This window comes from Brachypodium distachyon, chromosome 1, assembly GCF_000005505.3.
Source record: "Brachypodium distachyon strain Bd21 chromosome 1, Brachypodium_distachyon_v3.0, whole genome shotgun sequence".
In the NCBI taxonomy this organism is placed as follows: domain Eukaryota; kingdom Viridiplantae; phylum Streptophyta; class Magnoliopsida; order Poales; family Poaceae; genus Brachypodium; species Brachypodium distachyon.
This window is the reverse complement of record NC_016131.3, coordinates 59916044-59937773: the sequence shown is the minus strand read 5'-3', so window position 1 is coordinate 59937773 and position 21730 is coordinate 59916044. Positions and strand designations below refer to the sequence as shown.

Here is a 21730-nt window from a genome sequence, read left to right as displayed (position 1 = left end):
CTTCACAATATACTTATTTGATACTATAGATATCGTATATTTCTCAATAAACTCGACCAAACTTTTAAAAGTTTAACTTAAGACAGAGGTTAACCATTTTATAGAACAACAGAGGGAGTATTTAATAATATTCAAGGTTTATCTTGCTTTTAGCAAATCTGATAGTTGTGTAAAAACCCAGGACAAGTCGCATACGAGATGCAAGTCATATCAAGGCCCCATTTTGGAACAAGGGATTTTCCCGCATTCTACAGAAAGTTGAATTGCTTCCTTGTACAGAAATTGAATTGTTTCCTGGGTAACTCCTAGTTCCAGCAAGTCAGCAAGACCCATATCAACAGAGACAGAGAGCCAGCTGTAGTGCGCTATACATAATATAATGCAGAAAGGGTCTCAGAAACCCGACAAAATCACAGACTCCCATCCCTGGCCAATATGCTTTTTGTTTCTAGAGTCTCTTAGAAAGGTCTGCAATAATATAACCACAAATGAACTATGACAAAAAAAAATGTTTGCAAAGGTAGAAGTAATTCTATTTATCTGCATGGTATCATCTCAGTGCACTACAGACTCATGTAGATGGCATATCTTTATACGCTCCTCCTATACACTTGTCAATTTTCTATCTAGAACTTCCAGAAACTTCAGCTAGATTTTGTACATCTTGATCTTCCAAAGAAAAAAGAATAAGGTGCCAGATAAATAGGGCCAATGAAAAAGAATGAGCTAAATAGTAATTAATAGAACTCTATATATGTGACAAAAAAGAGTTATTCCACAATATTTCCGAGCATTTTTAAGGTCCAGCATGCATCATGATCCCGTGGAGAGAAACTGATCATTATCTTGGCCGCTTTCAGACACTTGCTTGCTGGGGATGATTGCTGGAGGCGACCATTGATCTGGAACAACAAGAAAGTAGGCCGACATGGCTTTCCTGAAACGCTTCTTGTATTGCTTTGGTGAAATTACTGTTGGTGATACATTCTTTGGTCCACCTAATATTCCTGAAGCTTTCACCCATGTCTCTAGATGTTTGTCCCATGTATACTGCCTCATAAAATCTATGATTCCCATAACAAGTTCATGCTTCTTCTCATCAACACCAACAAGTAATGAGTAATCCATTACATCAATGGACTGCAGTAAAGTTGCCAATGTTGATATCAGAAATTGCACAGGTTCATTACAAGATTAAAAGCATGACATAAATGACTCATTACGAGTTATATCCGGCAATATAGCAAGTTGAATCTAGATAATTTCTACATGAGGCACTAATTGTAAGCAAAATTTATATCTTTCTGGTCTGTTATGATCATTTATATCTTTCTGGTCTGTTATGATCATTTATATCTTTCTGATCTGTTATGATGTTAATCTTTTCATACCATGTTATAGATTCCCCAATTTCTTGAGAAACATGATAACAGCAGGCTTCAGTATGAATATCCAGAAAAGTAATAAATTAATAACAGCAGAGTGAAAGAGCAGAACACCATGTGAAACAAAATACTAGGTCGTTTGCAAGTTCCGATATGCATCCTGATTCCTGGCAGTGAGGTAGGGAAAATGGCTCCTGGGAGGACATACCCAAATAAATCCAGAAAAAGTTATGTGCATGTAATTGTTTGAGTCCTTTATGTGCTTATAAATTTTCACTGATACAGGATTTTCACTGGGAGGAGAAAATTTGTAGGTAGCAACAGATATATCATATAAGGAAACAAGGATGGGTGTTCTCGTCACTAGACTGGTATTCCTAGATGTACCATGCAATATACTTCTTTTGATGTATACTTTGTTATTTCTGAAGACCCTGTCAGTATCTAAAAAGATCTAACTTGTGACTCAGGTAGTATAACATATATCGGTCAATATGAATAAAAGAAGGCCAGAGATGGTTGTAATTGAACCTTGCTTTGAGAGTTATACCAAAAGAGCTGGAAGCGCATAATCTTCAGTGCAAATATTTATATGTATTTGGAATTACTGTGATTTATCTATGAGTAACCACTAGAAAACCTTTTGTTTGGAAGAAAATAATAGTAGTTCAAAAGCTTGTCATAGTGGTAAAGAAAATTTGTAGCCAGCAACAGATATATCATATAAGGATATACTATATGTGCAGAAGAATGCAGCGATGTCAAGCAAGTATGAAACTGACTAGTACTCACAGCAAGGAATGCAGTATCATTCCAAACAGCTCTCTCCAGAAGTCGCTTCGCCTTGTTCCCGACAAAAATAGGGGATGTAGGCATTGCTTCAATTAAGTTCTCATCAAGAAGTACTTTATCACTACCGTTCGAGTCAGGGTTATATCTTGATCTTGTAGAGCCCTTCAAATCATACAATCTTGTCACATGACGTTCAAATAAAAGATTTTCCATGACGAGAACATCCATCCTTGTCTCCTTTCCACCTTTCAGGCTCTTCACCTATTCAAGCTCAAAGTATAAGATTGAGTAAGAGATCCCACAATAAGTACTTATGAAGATAAATCATAAAAAACAAAATTTCCCATCCAAAACTCAAACAGCATTCGTACAAGATTCAGATGCATAATGAGACGACTCTCCCGATGATAAAAATTATATGAAGGTTATGAACTCGTGATTGTTGAATAACTTGCAGAACATTTAGGTTTCAACTGTCAGAATCACTTTCAGGCTGTTGCATCACTTTCAGACTCGGATGAAAATTAATACCCTACTGAGAAACACTATTTGGAAGAAGAAAAAAGGAAATATTTGATGCTATGGCTTGCACAAAGGAACGTAACATTTAAAATAGGGCGGTCATGATGTGATTTTTCTTAGTAACAATAAGTCTGTAACTGGTGGCAACTGCTGATATTCTACCCAAATAAAAGAAGGTCTAGTTTTGGCAACAACTTATTCAAACACTAGCTTTCCCGCACATGCCATGCATGCTTTCATAACACATAACACGTCAGCTGGATTAGCCACTGGCCAGATCATCAAAATAATGATACAAGATTGACAAATTGAACTGAAACTATATGTCAAAATAATGATCCGCAAAAATTATCCTTGCTGATGAATTGATTTTCCCAAATTTGCACTGAAACGTGCCATTGAGAAGGGTTTAATTTTGAAAATAAAATCAAACAAAATTAGAAAACATTGAGTACCATTTTGTGCTTTTAATTGCATGGCTTAATTACTAATGCAATGGAGACAATCATCAACATATATTTTAGCAGTTGCAACAAAAGATTCACTGTTTCTGTCTTTGATCAGATTTAATGGACATTCAGATGATTAGTATCCCAACACATATTATTTATCTGTAGTACTATTAAATTAATTCTAATGACAAATGTGGAGGTTCATTTTCTACATGGTCAATCTTGATTAATGGCCGTTGTTAGAAAAATATGACTGCATGAATATAGCAGCAGTAAACATTTGTGAATTCAACAGATAATTCCTCTCCCTTGCATTCAGATTTATAATTCTCCGAAAATCACAATTAGATGTACGCTTTTCCAATCTAACAAATCCATGATAATTAATGTCACTTGAACCACAGTAACATGACCATCGGAAATTATAGAGGCATAGCAAAGAAATTTTGTTGTGCAGTTGGTGCAAAGCTAAGAAATGAAAGTCATAAAACTAATAAAATATTACCTGATAAATACCAAGAATTTTTGCAATGCAAGTAGGACTGCCAGTGCCAATTGACTCTAACAGATATTTGAAATAGTCCGGAGCAAATTTCATGAAAGACTCTAATTCTGTTTTGGTGACCTGCTTAATTATGAACCTGTCATCCATTGATTTTGCAAAGAAAACGTTGCTCTTTCCTCCTTGAGCACCCCATTTCTTGCAGCGACTTAGTGACCTAACAAAATCACGCTCAGATGGACAGCATATTCTCCTCAAAGCATCAAATTGTTTTGCATAGTAACAGATCACAGTGTACTTCACTTGTTCTAGAGGGCCTTCATCTCCAAAATTCACCTTTATGTGAGTTACTTTACCATGTAAAAGTGGATCAGAAGTGGATGTGTTCTTGCTTCCTGAAATGGAGCGCGCATTGTCCTCTGCTGACACAACACTTCTTAGAAGTTCAGAACTAGTTTCATCTATCGATTCAGATAATGAGACACTTCTCAAATCACAGAGTGAGGGTGAAGTCTCTGTTGTTTCTCTGTCCAGCTCATCTGACAGCTGCAGATGGTATTCATGAGAGGTAAGCGCATAAGAGATGATGCTAGTAGGTTCATCATCATAAACTCCAACAACAGTGTCATTGATACCTATTGGAAAGAGAAATTTGGGCCCAACCTGGCGCTCCATTGCCCTTAAGAAAGAAATATGAACAGGTGTATATTCAATGAGAGCATCAAATCTTTTTGAACGACTCCATTGCTTGTTGAGAGAACGGTATAATTGTAAGAAAGGCATCCCTATCCAATTGGAATGGTCCTCTGCACTATCGCCTAGCTTGTTCAGCAATACAGACGCATATGAAGGTGTAGTATCACTGATATGTTCTTCCGAGTCCTCTGAGGATGCAATAGAATCTGGGACTATTACCTTGCTAGTAATAGGATCATTTTCACCAGTCCATTTTGCATCAAGTGCATTGGAAACATCTAATATACTGGGGAACTGCCCTTCTGAAAGGGTGCGTCGAGCAACAAGATCAGACTCCAAAGGCACTGTATCACCGTTCACACTGACGCTGCTGTACAGAGGTGTTTGGATGCTTCTTTGGAGGGAGTCCGACTCACATGTGGCTATTTGCTGGTCAAGATTACAATAGCTATTACTTGCATCAACTGCAGCACAATTCTGTCTACAAATGCTCTCTTGAAGCTTTTCGACATATTTAACATCTTTATTGGCCACCTCAGTTCCACTAATTTCCTTTTGAGGTTGATCGGTGGCATTTGGTCCAGCAAAACTGTCCACAGGATGAATCATCTCCTTATCTCCTTGCCTGATGTTGGATAGTTCATGGCGACTCCTATCTGATCTTGCAGCAAATCTCAGTCTTTGATCCCACAAGTATGAATGGAAGAGTAACTGTCTCCTCAGCCTATTAATCTCAAGAATGTCTGGTTGACATTTCTGTGCTTCCTTTTTGAAAACTTTATTCAGACACCCCTAATTATTTAAAGATAGAAATCAATCAAGTAACCATATAAGAAATGCATACATCAAGGACTAAAGGAATGGAATGGCGAAGTTTCTGCATTGTCTGTAGGTATGCTTAATGGGGGACATGTCAATGTAAACCTACGAATCACTGATACGTCCAGGGCCGCCATATCCCCATGCTGACACGCCGGGATACGGGCATCCCAGAGTACCCGATGACTTCCAAATTTAAAAAAAAATAGGGGATACCGGGAGGATACGGATCGTGATACGGGAACGTCAGGGTGGACCAACAAGCCCACCAAAAACCCTAACCTCTCGCAGGTGCGTACGGAAGGGGGCAGTTCGCACTACCCGCCGCCATCACACTCCTTCAAGGCTGCAACCGTGTCGCCTCAGCTGCTGGACTCAACGCCCAGTTTGTCGTCACCGCCCAATCCCCTCCAGCCTCCAGCAGGTAATTCATCGGCGAGTCCCACCCTCACCTCTCCGGCGAGTCAGCTACTTCTCTCTCCCAGTCTCCCTCGTCCACTCCCCTCTCCCTCTGTTTTTCTTTGCTGTTGCGACCTGCAGGCTGGCTAGCTACTGTTTTTTTCTTTATTTTTGTACCGATTAGGCGAGCTGGCAAGTGGATAGGCTACTACTTCCGTTGCTAATTTGCTGCTGTTGCTACTTGTTAAGTTGCTGCTGCGCTATGTGCTTTATGGCCACCTGAGCCTTCTACCCTCGTATCCATCATGTTATATTAGTAGAATTTGTTTTTGTTAATTGCTATGCTCTCATTGTGTGCTATTTGTCATATTTTGTAGGATTATTCAAGCATTGAGAACTTCAAAAGAAGACATGGATTGGAGGCAGAGGCTCACCACAAATGGGCATTATTTTTTCTCATCTCAGTATATCATGTCTTAAATTATTGTTTTATACATGGTGTTTTTAAAAATTATCTATATTTGCTGTATCCCTGTTTGACTGTTTTTGGAAAATGTTGTATCCCGTCATCCCGTGTCCCCGTATCCCTGTACAAATATCTGTGAACTATGCAATAGGTGCTATGATGCTAAAATAAGTAGGAGGGCCACTTCGACAAATGTTTTGGGAAATTTATAGTTGATTTTCGCGTCCAAGCTAAGAGGGCTACCATAGTTAGCACCTTTCTGTTCCTCATTACTAGATATGCCCCCTACTTAAGATGCAGAATCTTTGTGATTAAAGCTCAAACTTCCTAGTCGTATTAGTAGCTCTAAATATACCATCATCTTTACATGAAGTAAAAGATTCATATGTGTATTCTCCCATGAAACAAGAATTATCTTGTTTCTTGACAACATATGGAGACAAAAGAGTTGGGTCTAATTCTCCCAAAACAAAATGAGTTCGGTTTTAAATCAGCGATATATTTTTGCTGAGTTGGGCATCAACATATGCTATATTTTCTTAAACCCAGATGCACAGTTACAGTTTTACAGTTCACTGCATGTGCACGGTAAGTTCATGACCATCGAGCTTTCTAGTTGTGTGCCTCAATGAGTTGAAGTAACAATCTTACAAGTTTAAACTCTATTTTAATGAATATGGTAAAAGACAGATCTATCTGAAAGAAGCACACCTCAAACTCTAACTTTTCTTTTCGAAACATGCCTTCAAGGTCAGTGATGTAATTGGGACATTCCACATTGAGAGAACTGCTGTGAGCCTTTTTCTCAGAGATCACGTGCAAACTACGTAATATTTCATCAAAGAGAACCTTTGCCCGGTCAATGACCTATCAATTTGGTAAAATATTAGTCATCAAGGTGAAAGCAATTTTATCATAGCAAACTGTTAAAAATTGGAGAAAGAATTTTGAAATGTTCGACAAAAGCAGAAACAGAAACATTTTTATGCAAACCAAACCTACTATTGCTGTATGATGCATACCTCATTAGCTTCTTTCTGTATCCAGTCCAAGGGTTGGTGAGTAAAATCGAGTTTATGAGGTGGTACATGAACAGAATGAACATTAATAGGTGCGTAACGGAAGCAAGCCACCATTTTGCCAAATCTGTATACAAAAGCAGATGCCAGATTTATAACCTACTTCCCATGGCGTCTACTCAGCATGAAAACCAACTGAGATTAATTCATTCTGAAAAGGCAAGCATCTGAAGATAGCTTACCCATAGAATCGAAGGCAGTCTCTGTGGAGAGAATGACCACAATTGGCTACCCTACTAGCAGCTGCATGATTTGAAAAACTAAGCTCCAAAAATTTACCAAGTGACAAACCCCAAGCAGCATCAGACATGACAATGCGTTGAGTCGCTGGTGGAAATCCGTCACTCCAAGGGCACTTTAGACACCTGTGCCACATCCAAATTTTTCCATCCCTTTCTCCTGGCAAAACAACATTAGGAAGTTTCCGAACTGATATTGTTAGACTTCCCTGGCGATGAGTGTAGCAATGCACATGAGCTTCAGGTGGCTTATCACAGGAACGACACTGATAACCCTGTATAAATGCATTCTGTGAGACATGTGAAGAATAGAAGGCACGAAGTTCATGAAATGCTCCTAAAAAAGAAGTTAATGAAACAACCAAGGACATGAAATTAAAGGGGAAAACCTGATCAAACAGGTAGTCACGCAAAAACCTTCCAAGAGGCTTGTCAAAGTTACCATAATACTTGATGCGAAACAGCTGAGAACGCTCACAAATAGTTCTTTTCCAGACACAGCGTATGGACAAAGAGACTAAGATGCTTTGATGATCAGAAGGCAGAACTTCTTCCTTAGTAGAAGTAATCTCATACCCTTGACTGGTTTCTTGATTTTGTACAGCAGGGCTAGCCACCGGTCGCACTACCACCATATCATTGGTGTTGCTGATTCTCACATCAGCCAAAGCAATTGAACCATCTAATGGCTCCTTGTGATTAGAACAACTAGTGTGGTTTGTGTTGATCACAGACGTGTTCTGATTATAGGAACAATTTGTGTTGGTTGAATCTGCTCTGACTGTTTTACCATCTGACCTGGTTAAATAACCATCATGATAATCACCTGAATACATGCGTTCTTTTTCTACAGTAGAATATATATGCGAATGGTCAGTGAGTACATCAGATGTGGTGTCCTTCTCTAATTTAGCATCATTCCAGATGTTACTGGTATACCAAGGTCTAATAGAGTGAGAGTTGGTCTTTGGAGAACTAGGACATGCAGTGTCTACTGGTGGTTCATCCACAGCTGTTCTACCTGGGTCAGTTGACATAATGGAGTCTGTGCCAAGGTGCCCAAAACTACCAATTGCTTGTTGGCTGTTGGAAATATCAATTGTAAAACCTGGCACCGTCGAAATAGAGTTGTCTGCAGCAGATCGCTTATCTGGTAAGGTTACAGTCAGTGGAGACTTCAAAGGAAGTTCTGGTAGCGTGGCACCTTCATCTGCAAGGAAAGATGTTTCTAGGGCCAAGTGATATGCTGCAAATATGCCATACTGGACCACATGCTTAATTTTCTTTAGCTCATCCATGCTACCACCCTTCAGCAGAACCTGTAGGTCATAGAGGAAAAAATAATAAGTTTCAGAAAACAATTATGTTTCAATGTTTCATGCAGACAAACTGGGGGGTCACAGAAAGAAAATTGTAAAGACTTTGTGTAGATTGCTGAAAACAATTCTGCAGGCCAGCATCTCAAATAAGTTAATCTTTTGGCACTCTCGGTATGCAAGAACTTTTATCACATGCAACGTAGGGAATCTAAATAAGTAATTGTTGTGATCACCTAAGTAGCGTTGTGTCCCTCTGCAACAAAAATTATGCATGCTTGGAGCCAAAAGAAAGGAGAGAAATAGTTTATGACTTACAGTGCAACCTAATGGCTTTGCACATCCTTCAAAAAACATCATGGTCTTCAGCATTTTCTTAGTCTTATTATCCGAAGTCATAGAATGTTCAATGTGTTTGTCGACATGAAACAACTCACAGTAACCAAGTTTCTGAGATGGTAAGAGATCAATAGAAGGAACTATCTGAGCACCTGTGCAACGAGCTATACGCTGCAAGAGGGATTGCTTAATATTTAAAACCAGTGATATGTTCTTCTCTAGAAGCAAATCTTGAGCATAGCGAGAAACTGTATTCTCAACCAAAAGGAGGTTGGGTTTTTGAGCTACAATCTTCGCGACTGCCATTTTAAGGTGATCTGTTTCCTGTATAGCATACAAAACATACATTTAAGATCCATGTGACCTTACGTTTGCATAACGAGAAACACATGAAAAGTTCAAGAACCTGCTGGAGCAATGTGTCAATACTTGACAGCTGATTCGTAACTCGATGATACTCAAGAGCTCCAGCAAGTAGAAGGAGACGAGGTTTTTCTATTCTAGAAGTCATGCGCCTATGTGCGACATTCTTCTTACAGACTACTCCTTTCACAACAGTGCTGAAAGAAAATGGATACAGGTGTCAGGTAATAATATGTAAACTATAAGGCTCGATGTAGTGTCAAAGCCGACACTACCTTTGCTAGTTGATGGTATGAAAGGATCAGTATTAATTGTATGCAGATCCCAAGAGGGAAAAAATATTTACAGGACAGAGCTTCATGAAGTGTTGATGGAGATCAAAATTGTATATAGTGTAGTCTACTATAATAGAAAAGATAATTCACCTTTCACTGCAGTGTCCACCCGCTAAACACTTAACCTTGACATATCCACCAGGATCCATGCCTCCGCCTTGGCTTGTGTCAGGTCTGAGGAAGTTTGCAGCTTCCCATGATACCGAAGTAACAATCTCCAACCAACCCATGTCATCACCTTCCTGTAATGCAATATTCTCCACCTGCAACAGCTGAGAAATCAAAGCCCTGAAATGTCCATCAACAACATTCTTCATTACTTTCTTATGTTCTTCGCTTGAGCGATCTCTACTTCGGAATTCTCCACTACCAAAACTACTTGACGATCGAATGCGCCACCGTCCACCATCAGATACAGGCTCATCATCATCATAGTCGTCATCAAACAAATCAGCTTCCACCTCATCTTCTACATCTTCTGGTTCAGGGGGAATCCAAAAAAAATCATTCTTCTCAAAATCCACTGGATTTGTATCAGTAGTTTCCAGGGCATAAATGGATGAAGCAGCACCGCAATCTGAACTATTATCAGGTTCTGGATCATCCTCCACTTTGGTTATTGGCAATGTGCTGGGTAATCCTTGATCAACCACATAAGAGGATAACTCCTTTGAAATTACATTTTCTTCAATAGCCCTTGATATCGTTGAATTATAGGATGCATCAAACTCATCAAACTCATCTGAGTGGAAGTACTGGTTATTGTGTTGTTGATGTTGTACCTGCCTGTCAGAGAAGTAAGAATACTCTTCATCTTCGTCGTCACTCCTGAAGAAGAGAGTAACATGATGAGACGGGCATTTTTCAAGCATCATAACTACTCCTTCCGTCCCAAAATAAGTGACGTGCATTTGTATAAGAATCTATACAAATCCAAGTCACTTATTTTGGGACGGAGGGAGTAGCTAATTAATCGAATACCGCACAAATCAATGGAATTTCATTGTCAACCTAAATATAATAGCAACTGTATTCCTTTTCTGAAGGCAGACTGGTAGTAATATTTAAGGAAAACATGGAAACTATCATGATATAACAGGGTATTTAAGGAAAAAACATACTCCCTCCATCCCAAATTATAGGTTGTTTTAGATGTTTCCCGGATACCAAGAAGGCAAGAACTGCTGGACGTGTGTAAGTTTGCTGAAAAAGGCATTAATTTCGGCTCAAAATGCTCTACTAGATGGCGTCGGGTCCCTCCCTTGGTAAATGATCAGCATGCGTGTGAGGAAGAGGTTGGCTGAGAGGACGTGAACACCTCGAGCAGTTACAGCTAGTACGCGTGATTTGAGAAGTATTAAAAAGATATGCAGCGATCGAAGCACTCGCTTGCAGGCTGAACTTAATTACAGCTAAAACGACCTCTTTTATGGAAAAAATAAGAAACCTAAAATGACCTATAATTTTGGATGGAGGGAGTATTATATTATAATTTAGCCGGGTAACATTATATGGTATGAGGTTTCATAACGAGTACCTGTTTCTGTAATAGTCAAATTGAACCGAAGAAGAGTCATCTCTGTTTGAAATAGACTGCATATTTTTCTCAGGCACATGGGTGCTTTCAGTACTATGGGAGGCTTTGTCTTGGGAAATTTTGGGAGGACAAATGTTCGAGGCACGAGCCATATTATGCTGGTACTTTCCAGTAGAGTAACATCCAGCGGGTGTGCTCACACTGTTAACTGTGATAGTTGATTTTGTACTGAACAGACTCGCCTCAGACAGGGAAGGGCTAAGCACTGGCTGCATCTGCTTGAAAACATTAGTTTGCTCCTGCTCCCATTGCTTAAAGCAAAAGTTGCAGACACGAATCTTGTCCGCCTCATAGACGCTTTTATCAGGGCCACTTCTAACTGGGACGGATTTTGCTGTGCACTTACCACAGAAAATACGCCCGCAACGACGACAATGATGCCTGCGGTTGAATATGGTGAACTGTGTGTCACAGTCATAACAGACTCGGCAACTGTGGTCAGGCATCCAGAAGTCCCTTGAGACATTGTCTGGTTTGGACCGACGAGGCAGCCATGATGTCAAAAGCTTAACTACATCAGCAAAAGTTTTATCAGAGGCCTCCATGGGTGGCTGCAATAGGACCACCTAAAAGAAATCCTCATATTTGCATCCTCATCTGCTGCAACAGAAATGAAAAGAGAAATTTTGAGACTCATTTTGACATAATTCCCCCAGTCAAAAGAGAGTTCTGCCTAGAATGCATGCAGTGAAACAATTTTAACTTCAACCAACGATAGTTTTGCCGTATGAAAAAAATATTATTTCATAATGTAATAATTTTATTAGGTAATGGATATTACAATAGTACATTGGTGGTCAAAGTTCCGTCTTGTAGACTGTCAATAATGCCGCAAAGGCACATTTGTTATTGCAGGGGCACTATCTAACACGAGAGCTAGGTAAAATAATTTACAAATATAGAACTACTATACAATTTTGTACCGACCCCCTACCACCAAAAACATGATTGTATTTCAAAAAGCAAGAAGAATTCTCTCGACTAACAAATAGCAGGAGCATCGCAAGAAATATAACTGCTGTATTTATTTTTACACCGTATGACCTAGGTGGAAATTTTCCACCAATCTAAAAATATCATTACCGAGTTGTCTAAAGGCATGTTAGGCACTGAATAACCATAGGTTAATATAAGAAAGCATAAAAGAAAGCAATGTTACCTAAAGAACAACATTATGAGCACCAAAAACAATCCACAAATTTTGGCACATTGTTAGCAATTTTTCTCAGCTACAGCACGAGCAAGCTAGGAATAACACACCTCTCTGCACAAAATCTAAGAAAAACAGTCTGAAATATGTCCTCCATTGCAAGGGCGATTCAAAATCAATGTTTCCAGGGGCTATACCTCAAAAGACTAGAAAACAGATCAAAAGTAGCACCACCCGAGCGTGGCCCACATTGCATCGCAATCCGGCGGAAGCACCCCTCAGAGAACCAAGATCGAGCAGGTCGCGCCTGCTGTCGCCGCCGCCGCCCCCGCCACTGCACACGGAGCGGCGCAAGAATTCCTCCGCAATAACAGTCTTAGGTCCCTTATAAGGGAAGAAAGTATGATCTCACCACCCTATATCGTGCCCCGCGCCCATATCGCAACAAGGCGGCGGGAGCGGGGCGGCAGAGCTGCGCGCGCCGGGCATTGGCGCCGGCGGCGCCGGGGTCAGACGACACGGGACGGGACGGGACGGGGCGCGATCCAATCGGGAGCTCGTGGAACGGCGGTGGCGGGTCCAAGCGCCGTGGGGGAATCCGATTGGAGGGAGCCCAAAGATCGAACTTTTGGGTCGCGATTCGGCGAAGAGGAAGAGAGCGACGAACTGGGAAGAGAGAGAGAGGGGAGGGAGTTAACTTCTATTTTCGGTTAATCTATTTAGAAGACGGGCCCACCGTGGGCACCAAGATTCGCGTGGGCCGACTCGACGGCTGCAGCGCTCCCGGAGTATCTCCCTCGTCTCCTCTCCCCTCGCGCCTCCTCTCGTCTCCTGCAGTAGGTCTATCTCGTCCTCGACGCCCTTGCCGCCGTCGCCCGCCCTTGCCGCCAGCAGTCGCCCTTTCTGCGGCAGGATGCAGAGGAGTGGGCGAGGCAGGACTGGAGCACGCGGGAGGCTCTGGGTGCTTGGGTCGCAACTGCATGACATAGCTAGCACCTCTTTTGTCTCTCATATTTCTCGATTGATCGAACACCAGGCCAGCTGCTGCTCTCAGAACGTAGCAAGGGCCAAGGGATTGGAATTTGGAACAAAAAGGAGGAGGATTGCTGCTTAATCTGGGCATGTTTGGTTCTCGCCGATCCTTAGGCTATCAATTTTCGCCAATTTTTTCAATCAGGCCCTCTTGGTCCCGACAAGCATGGCGCTTGATTGACAAACCTGACTCCCTGTATGCGAGGAGTCCGCATCTGTAGGGACCCCTGGATTCCATGAAATTACAGCAGACGATCGATATCACCAAGGAGAAATTGCCGGCTTAAGTGAGATTCCGATCTGTTAACCCCGGATATCAGCTGGAATATGGAGCTACTTATGATTTTTTTTCTCCCAATTGATATTGAGTACATTCTTAAGATTAGATCATCTGGCCGGAATGAGCAAGACATTCTGGCTTGGCACCCCGACAAGAGAGGTCCGTTCTCGGTGCGTTCAGCGTACCACCTTGGCCGTTGCATATCCCCGAAGGCCAAAATGTGGGTGCAACGAGTAGCAGGCCGGACGGAAGCAGCTCTAAGTGGAAGTCTGTCTGGAATGACATTGTGCCGAGGAAGGTGAACATCTTTGCATGGAAACTCAGTAGAGATGCTCTGGCCACGCAGGTTAATCTCTGTGAGCGGAAGATGGACAAGACAAGAATTTGCCAAGTGTGTGGTGCTGAGGAGGCCTCCTTCCACGCCATGGTGCGATGTCCTAATGCGCGAGGTATTTGGTAGGCTACGAGACCTCATTGGGACATCCCAGATCCTAGGCGTCTACAGAATACTGGCCAGGTTGGCTTCTTCACGCTATCCTTCCCATGGAGAAGACTAAGGCTGCTATGCTGCTTATGATGCTCTGGCATATTTGGCACGTCCATAATGATATCACGCATGACAAAATTCCGGCACCGGTTGAGGCCTCAAGGCACTTTCTGTGTAGCTATATGGACTCCCTTCTCCTCAACAAACAATACCCTTGTGTCGATGCTGTCAAAGGGAAGCAAGTCTGTTCCTACTCGGCTAGATCGAAGCTCAATCAGAGGACCCATGATCAACCTAGAGCTGCTCAGGCACGCTGGAAGCCTCCAGAACCTGATTCGGTCAAACTGAATGTGGACGGGTCTTTCTCCCCCGACGATGGTTCCGCTGGGATAAGTCTGGTACTTCGCAACCATAAAGGGGAGGTTCTGTTTTCGGCCTGCCGTAGCCTCACTCGGTGTATTGACGCCCTTGATGCTGAGCTTACTGCCTATGAGGATGGTCTGCATGCTGCAATTGGCTGGACAGATAAGATCATTGTCCTTGAGTCGGATTGTGCCGAAGCCCTGGCGATGGTGGCAACCAAAGGATTGGACAGGTCGCCTTTTGCCCTGTGTGTGAAGGAGATCCGCCACTTGCTCGATGTACAACCGGTTACCGTTTGCAAAGCTAGTAGGAACCAAAATTGTGTTAGTCATTTACTGGCAAACTATGCTAGAGTTAATAATCGTATCGATAGCTGGATCCGTCATGGACCGGATGTGATTTGGGATGCTGTATCTTTTTACTGTATCAGTCCTGATAGCTAATGAATTTCTGTTTCGCAAAAAAAAAACTATGAAGAAATGTGTGAGATAGTTGACGAGATTCCTTTGGCAACCAAACTTTTGACCACTAACTAAAACGGACTAAATTAAAATTGAGTGCCAAAATTTTGGGAGGGCAAAATTCGCCATGAACCAAGCACTTTGTGCCCAGGGGTGGCGTCGGACTCGGACCAAGAGGAGAGCATGCGGGGCGGATCGGAGAGCGCCGACCCGAATACGACTAGCACCAGCACCTCCTCGACATCGGCATTGGCATTTCTGTCGCTACCACGCGAACCACGGCTAACTATCATGGAGGGGTATCAGCAGAAGCAGTAGGGGGAGAAGGAGTCGCTCTTGCTTCCCACATGTTTGATGTGTCGTCTCTTCTGGGATAAGATGGGATGGATGTGTTCCGCGCTTCGTCATGAATGTAATTATACACATTTTTTCTCAGTTCTAGCTTGTGTTGACCGAATTACACATAGGTGTAAGAGAATTAGTGAGCTCGGCTTGATTCTACTATGATTATCATAACTATCCAAGTAAATAGGTGTAGCTAATCTGTTAAGTAGATATAAATAATCTGGTAAGTAGTTGTCATGTTGTTTACATTGGCAAATAGGTGTAGCTAACCTGCTAAGTATGCACCGTTAACCTGGTAAGTAGGCGTTGTTACCTAGTAATTATACACCATTAACTTAGTAAATAGGAACAATTAACCTGATAAGTATGAATGGTTAACCCGATAAGTAGACAGTTAACCTGGTAAGTACGTATCCCCAATTAACCTAATAAGTAAAGGAGGTCCATGGCTTCCTTAGCAAGGGTTTGATTTTGGTTCCTGACGAAGTTTCACTTCGGCAATACCCAAACTCGAGGGTTTTCGACTAAGGAGAGCACGGGGTGCACCAGCAACCTCGTCGACTAACAAGGACATAGGGGGACACAAGGATTACCCAGGTTCGAGGCCCTCGAGGAGGTAACACCCCTATGTCATGCTTTGGTGTTTTGTATCGATCAAGGTTACAAGGAAGCTCCGAGGCTATGGTGCGCAGATGGGATCTGACATGTGTGTAGAGGACGATCCTTCCCGATCCCCCCTCCTAGCCTTATATACTGGCGGCTAGGTCTTGGGCGTGATAATCAGGAAGGTTACAATCAGATCAGTACATTCTGGCATAGTAAGATTACGTTCCTTAGCTTGAGCCGCACTTCAGGGGACTCGACCTGTGTATACTTGATGGGCCTTTTTGTGGACCCCCTGTTGGGCTGTATCAGGTATAGAAAGGTTGAGGACCCGAAGGGTCATTCCCTCGTCAGTTCCAGTTCAAACAGCTCGGGCACTCTAGGGTTTCATAGAGAGCTCGAGCTCGCCATTGTAACACCACCACATTCACAATACAATCAAATAGGACATAGGATTTTACACTTCCGGGTGGCCAGAACCTGGTAAAACCACCGTGTCTCGAGGTTAACGAAGGGGTTTGCCTCACTCTCACGCCCATCACCGAACAAAGAAAAGGGGTGTTGACATCCCCGGGGTCCGTGTGATAAGGGGTGGCTCGATCTTCTCAGAGAGCAACGTGGATAACTTGTATGATTCTACAAATCTTCCGGCTGTTCACTCGTCGCCGCACGATGAACTTGCAACCCAAATGGAAATTCGCAACATCACACACTTGCGCAGTAGTCCGCCGACCACAAGCGGTTTCTCAATCTTCCAATTCCCAGCGGAACGACAGACTACGCTCGAAATTTCAGTAGATAATAAACATCCTATCGAAACGAATATGGTGTATAGGATTCCAGATGAATGCTTCTCGCAATCAACAAGAGTCTCGAAAATAGCTAAAATGTGGTCTAACTCTAACCCTAGGCGTACCCCTTGTATATATAGGCGAGGAGCAGCCAAACACACAAACGGACTCAGACTCAAAACTAGGTTCGACTCAAACTCATACAACCAATCCGAATAGGACTTGGCTTAAACTAGGACTCGCAGGTTCGGGCGCCCCTTAGATGTGTCGGACTCGTCGTAGGCTATCCTGGTGCGCCTCGTATTCGTACTCAACTTGTGGTGGGCAGATCATTCTTGTCGTTGGCTGCCCCTTGCACACAAGTTGTTCTTCTAGTGATTTGTATCCTCCATCTTCATTTGTGGTGCGCCTGCCTCCCTTTCCTTCCTCACGCATATTTTGATGTTGGATAACAGCACATGATGATCCTCGCACGCGGCCTCCTCTCCTCCACGCTCCACGGTTGCCTCAGCCTCAAACCTAATTACACAAAGATACAAAGACTTAGGAAGTATAAAATTCTCATCAATATAAACGTTAGGTGCAACTGGGAGTGAGTTCACCTGTTGTTCTAATAACTTGGCACGTGCTCGTGTAATTGGTCCAATGCGTAGATCATTGGGTTTATCTTGAACAACAAGATCATCATTAGGCAAAGAACAAAGGACTAGGGATGCCCTCATCACCGTGTTCCCACACGCGACATACACAAATAATTTTTATGGTCTGTGCGGTGTAGCTAAGAAAAAATGATCTTCCAACTTGCCGACTAGCTAACTCATGTGCAGCTTTTGGACCAATACCTGAATCATCCGCGGTCTTGATCTCGAAAGCCTAAAGATGGGATATCCTCTGTGGGATGGCATAAGATGGTATGTTTCTTTCAACTGTAGCATGTGGTTGTGCTCAAGAACAAGATCAAATACTTCATAGTTTCCACCTTCACTATCTATTGTAAGGCCCATATGAACTTGGCAACATGTCCTAATTTCAGCTACAGTACTTCGGCTTGTTAGCCGGTAACCCTCTTTGTGACAAACATATTTGCATGAAGTGATTATTCCAACCTCTTCCTGAGACCAAACCTAATTTGCCCCCCATAATAACTCTAAAAATCCCAATCCTCTTCCAATTAAAGTGCTAAATTTCATGCCAATTTGTGGTACCGAACTAGGTTTGACATTTGATCCATAAACAGTAAGATAACACATAAATTTTTGCAAAAAGGTGCATTTGTTTCTCACAAAGCATAAAAAACATGTCATGCTTGTCACTTACTCAGCAAAATTGCCATTGGCACAGTTCCCTTCATTCAAACATCTTATTCCTTTTATTTCCATTGGACTTATCCCCAATAATATCGGACTGAAACCATCATGAATCAAGATTTTGCCACATGCATGCCTCTCAGAATAGAGATGCTTTTCGTGAACTGGATTAGCTGGTTTGGTTCGCTGTGATGGAACCAGTAGACTCAGGTTCAAGTCCTACACTTGATATGGGTGCTCGCATTATCTTAACTCTTATAAAAGAGCCATTTGGTGGTGGCGGTACGTCGCCACACCTGCCCATCTCATGTGGTACCGACTTTTACGTCTCTTCCGTCTCTCACAACGCATCCAGGAGTAGCTTCTCATCTCTCTCTCCCCTGTCTCTTCTCCTCGAAAGAAAGGCGCCTGCAGCTAGGACGCTAGGGCTCGCGGCAAGGCAGATGAGGGTAGCGGGGGCGCTTCGGTAGGCTGGTCGCGGGACACTGCGGCAGGCGTCCATGGGATCCAGATTGGGGACTAGAGAGAGAGAGATGTGCGTGAGAGAGAGAGAGGGGACGCGCCACCAACACCGGCGGGTGGTGGCGCACGGAAGGACTGGATCGGTGGTGGTAAGGGCGCCTGGCCCTGGCGGCGCATGGGAGGGAACAGAGGGGGGACGAGGACTGGGAGAAGGAGGGGCTGGCGGGAGAGAATGGGAGATAAGGGGGATTTTTTTTAAATAAAGGGATTGGGGTTTGGGAAGTACGCGATTGCTTTCATGGCAACCTCACCTGCCGATCTGTGGAATGAGTTGGCTCTGTATATGCTAATCAATGATGTGGTAAATTCTTGTGAGAATTATTTGTATGGCTCCGAGAGAATTCTCCTTTACTGTTTTTTTAGAATATATGTCCATGAGAGAATTGTTTCCAAATTGTTTGCATCGAAGACTTGGTTGCTTCTAAAAGTTTAGTTGTGAGTGCTAAACTCACCAGCCCATACCAAAACCCGACCATGACTACTCATACCCCCTCCCCCCCCCAACAACAAAAAAGAAAGAAAATGATATCCTAATTGTGTTTGTCCATGCTAACAGAAGAATATACAAATCACGGAAACAAACACTAGGATAAAAGTTGCCAATGAATGGTCATCTCCCCTCTAATCGCACGAAACAAACACCCCCAAATCAGAAAATTGGGTCTCATTCTTCCCGCCTTTCCCAGCCCACCCATCATCACTCTGCCCCCTCTCTCACCTATAGAAGGCGACATCGCTAGAAAGCACACCCTAGTCCCGGCACTTCGTCGCCCTCATCTGTGAGGAAGTCGGAGCGTTGCGGTTGAGGTGGACGCGACTGTCATGGACCATGCAAGCGCTCCAGTGGACATGGTTGCCAGGAATGAGTAATAGGGAAGGGGACAAAGAGAAGTCCGGTGAGTGGTTGGGCGATGGGCGTGATGGATCAGGCCCGGACAGCATCGACGAGTTGTCAGGTGCTGGCCACGGGCGGATCTGTCCCGGCCTCCCTGCCCTTCGCCCCCTCTATATTGGTATAATGTAAAAAAGGGCAATATATCCTATTACTTTCAGTTTTCTGTTTATTTTAGAGTTACTTTCTATGAAGTAAAGAGGGCATTAAAAATTAATGTAGTCCGAAGGCAACAGACCGTTGACACTAATCCTTAACTAAAAGAGACTAAAATGTAAGATGGTTCCATAGCAGCGCACGGGCACTGACGCTATTCTTTGAATAGCAGATGACGCTACCCGCCAATAACGAGAGCATGTACTGATTTCATCAACCAACATATGCCGCCTTAGTCGGTTGGAGATGCTCATAGGGTACTAAATATAATATGTTTTAGCTTTATACTCCCTCCGTCCCATATTAAGTGACTCAAATTTGTCCAAATATGAATGTATCGTTACCCAAAAAACGTCTAGATACATATAATATTTCGTCACTTAATATGGAACGGAGGGAATACTCAATTAAACTTTTTAAAGTTTAATCATGTTTATGAAAAAAATCAACTAACATATACGAGTATAACTCTAATTTTATTTATGTTAGAACATAAGTAAAACATCTCATATTTCGAAACGGATGTACTGCCATTTCACTTTGTATGTTTGTTCAGACATGTTCTTCGGTCAGTTGTGGTGGAGCAGCTGGTTCCGGAGCTCCACGGCGTCGACCTCGTCGAAGCGGTTCTCGGGGATCCAACACCCCGTATTCGGGTCTCTCATCCAAAACACTTCCTTTTTCCTTGCCCTCCCGCCGTCAGTGGCCACCGCCGCAGCACCCGGTACGTTGTCCGCCACAGCACCGACTTCCGTTGGCACCTTCACGGCCCTCGCCTGCACGCCGTACCTCCGACGGCTACGTACAGCCAACAGCATCAAAACAAAAATGTAAGAAAACACAAGCTACTGTCCAACTCTTTTACTATGAACAACAGAAGCGCATTCGCGGAAAGCGTGGAAAGAAAAAGAAACACATGCATGCTTACATAACGAGGCCGGAAGCAACTCTGCATAGCTTCCACATCGTATGGTTCTCACAAGTGTCCAAGAGCTAAGCCAGAGGCATTTATTTCAATATGGTGAGTTGAGAGCTAGTCGCCAGGGGGTTTGTTCAGTTTTATAATCAGCAGGACGGCTTTTGTGTTAAGAGGAGGGCGAATCTCGCAAAAGATTTGGAAAACAACCAGAATTTGGTTATATTCTATGCCCAATGTCTCGATTCCGGGAGGGCCCACCTTGCACCTTTATTCAGCAAACGTGAACCTCGAGCACGGTAGATAGCCATGCCTTCGAGGCAACATATCTTATTATCATCCTGTGTGTATCGATTTATCTTTTTTTTGGATTCAGTTTCACTGCAGCACCTGCCGGATCTGCTCATTATTTTCTTCGAAAAGGAGGTACAAAGCCCCGGCATCTGTATGAAAATGATGCATACAACTCTTCTTCAGACTTAAAAACAAATTGTCTCTCTTTCAATCTCTGATGAAGAGTCGACTAGTTTTCTACTCTCTTTTAAAAAAAAAGGATAACCATCAGCATGTGCATTGACGATTGCACACAATCATATATTAGTAAAGTCAGGCATAACGCAGCAGAGCCGGACAAAAAAAATATAATTCCACTAAACTACCACTAATCTTGTGGTACAGAACAAAAACGAAGAGAAACACAACTCATAGGCAAAACCTTCAAGAAGTGCGCCGATGACGACGAATTCAAACTAAGAGCGAATTTGGTGTTTCGAGCCACCATCTTCGTCAAGGTCACGACGCAGGCACACGTCTATATTGCCTGTTATGTTGTACCACTCGGTAAAAAAGTAGACATCCAAATGCCTAATCTTCCATTCAGGAAGAATCTCTTCACAAATCTATCCCCTCCTTCGTCTAGTTTTAATTCAACGAGGCATATAACATGAGGGATTTACCAACCACGTGGCCAAAGTGGTTAGCAATTCAAACAAATTGTCAAAAACACCAGGAATATTTACCATTATTTATTTATTTATTTATTTATAGCATACATGTACATTTGCCGTTTGGTTTCAGTTTCTGCCATCTGGTTTTGTGTCTGACTGGATATGGCAATATGCACC

General features: G+C 42.7%; 1 protein-coding gene and 1 long non-coding RNA gene across 5 annotated transcripts; both read right to left on the bottom strand.

The window, feature by feature from the left end:
• Nucleotides 1-509: 509 nt before the first annotated feature.
• On the bottom strand, nucleotides 510-13454 carry LOC100840550 (1-phosphatidylinositol-3-phosphate 5-kinase FAB1B). Of its 4 annotated transcripts, none has more exons than XM_024456762.1 (13): nucleotides 12649-13454; nucleotides 12461-12576; nucleotides 11242-11898; nucleotides 9795-10532; nucleotides 9413-9566; nucleotides 8986-9330; nucleotides 7741-8670; nucleotides 7295-7626; nucleotides 7056-7179; nucleotides 6745-6900; nucleotides 3657-5141; nucleotides 2178-2438; nucleotides 510-1140 (listed from the first exon to the last, which is right to left on the bottom strand). In XM_024456762.1, the coding sequence occupies exons 3-13, from the start codon at nucleotides 11844-11846 to the stop codon at nucleotides 814-816; spliced, it is 5457 nt and encodes a 1818-aa protein (XP_024312530.1). In that variant the 5' UTR covers nucleotides 11847-11898; nucleotides 12461-12576; nucleotides 12649-13454; the 3' UTR covers nucleotides 510-813. The 4 variants fall into 4 exon arrangements, with proteins under 4 accessions (XP_024312530.1, XP_024312529.1, XP_010228521.1 ...); XM_024456761.1 differs by having other exon boundaries at nucleotides 11242-11901; nucleotides 12649-13453; XM_010230219.3 differs by lacking the exon at nucleotides 12461-12576 and having other exon boundaries at nucleotides 11242-11901; nucleotides 12649-13453.
• Nucleotides 13455-20050: 6596 nt separating this feature from the next.
• On the bottom strand, nucleotides 20051-20726 carry LOC100826408. The gene is made up of 2 exons (XR_001405105.2): nucleotides 20619-20726; nucleotides 20051-20488 (listed from the first exon to the last, which is right to left on the bottom strand). It is a non-coding gene; the product is annotated as an uncharacterized LOC100826408 (long non-coding RNA).
• Between the last annotated feature and the right edge of the window lie 1004 nt (nucleotides 20727-21730).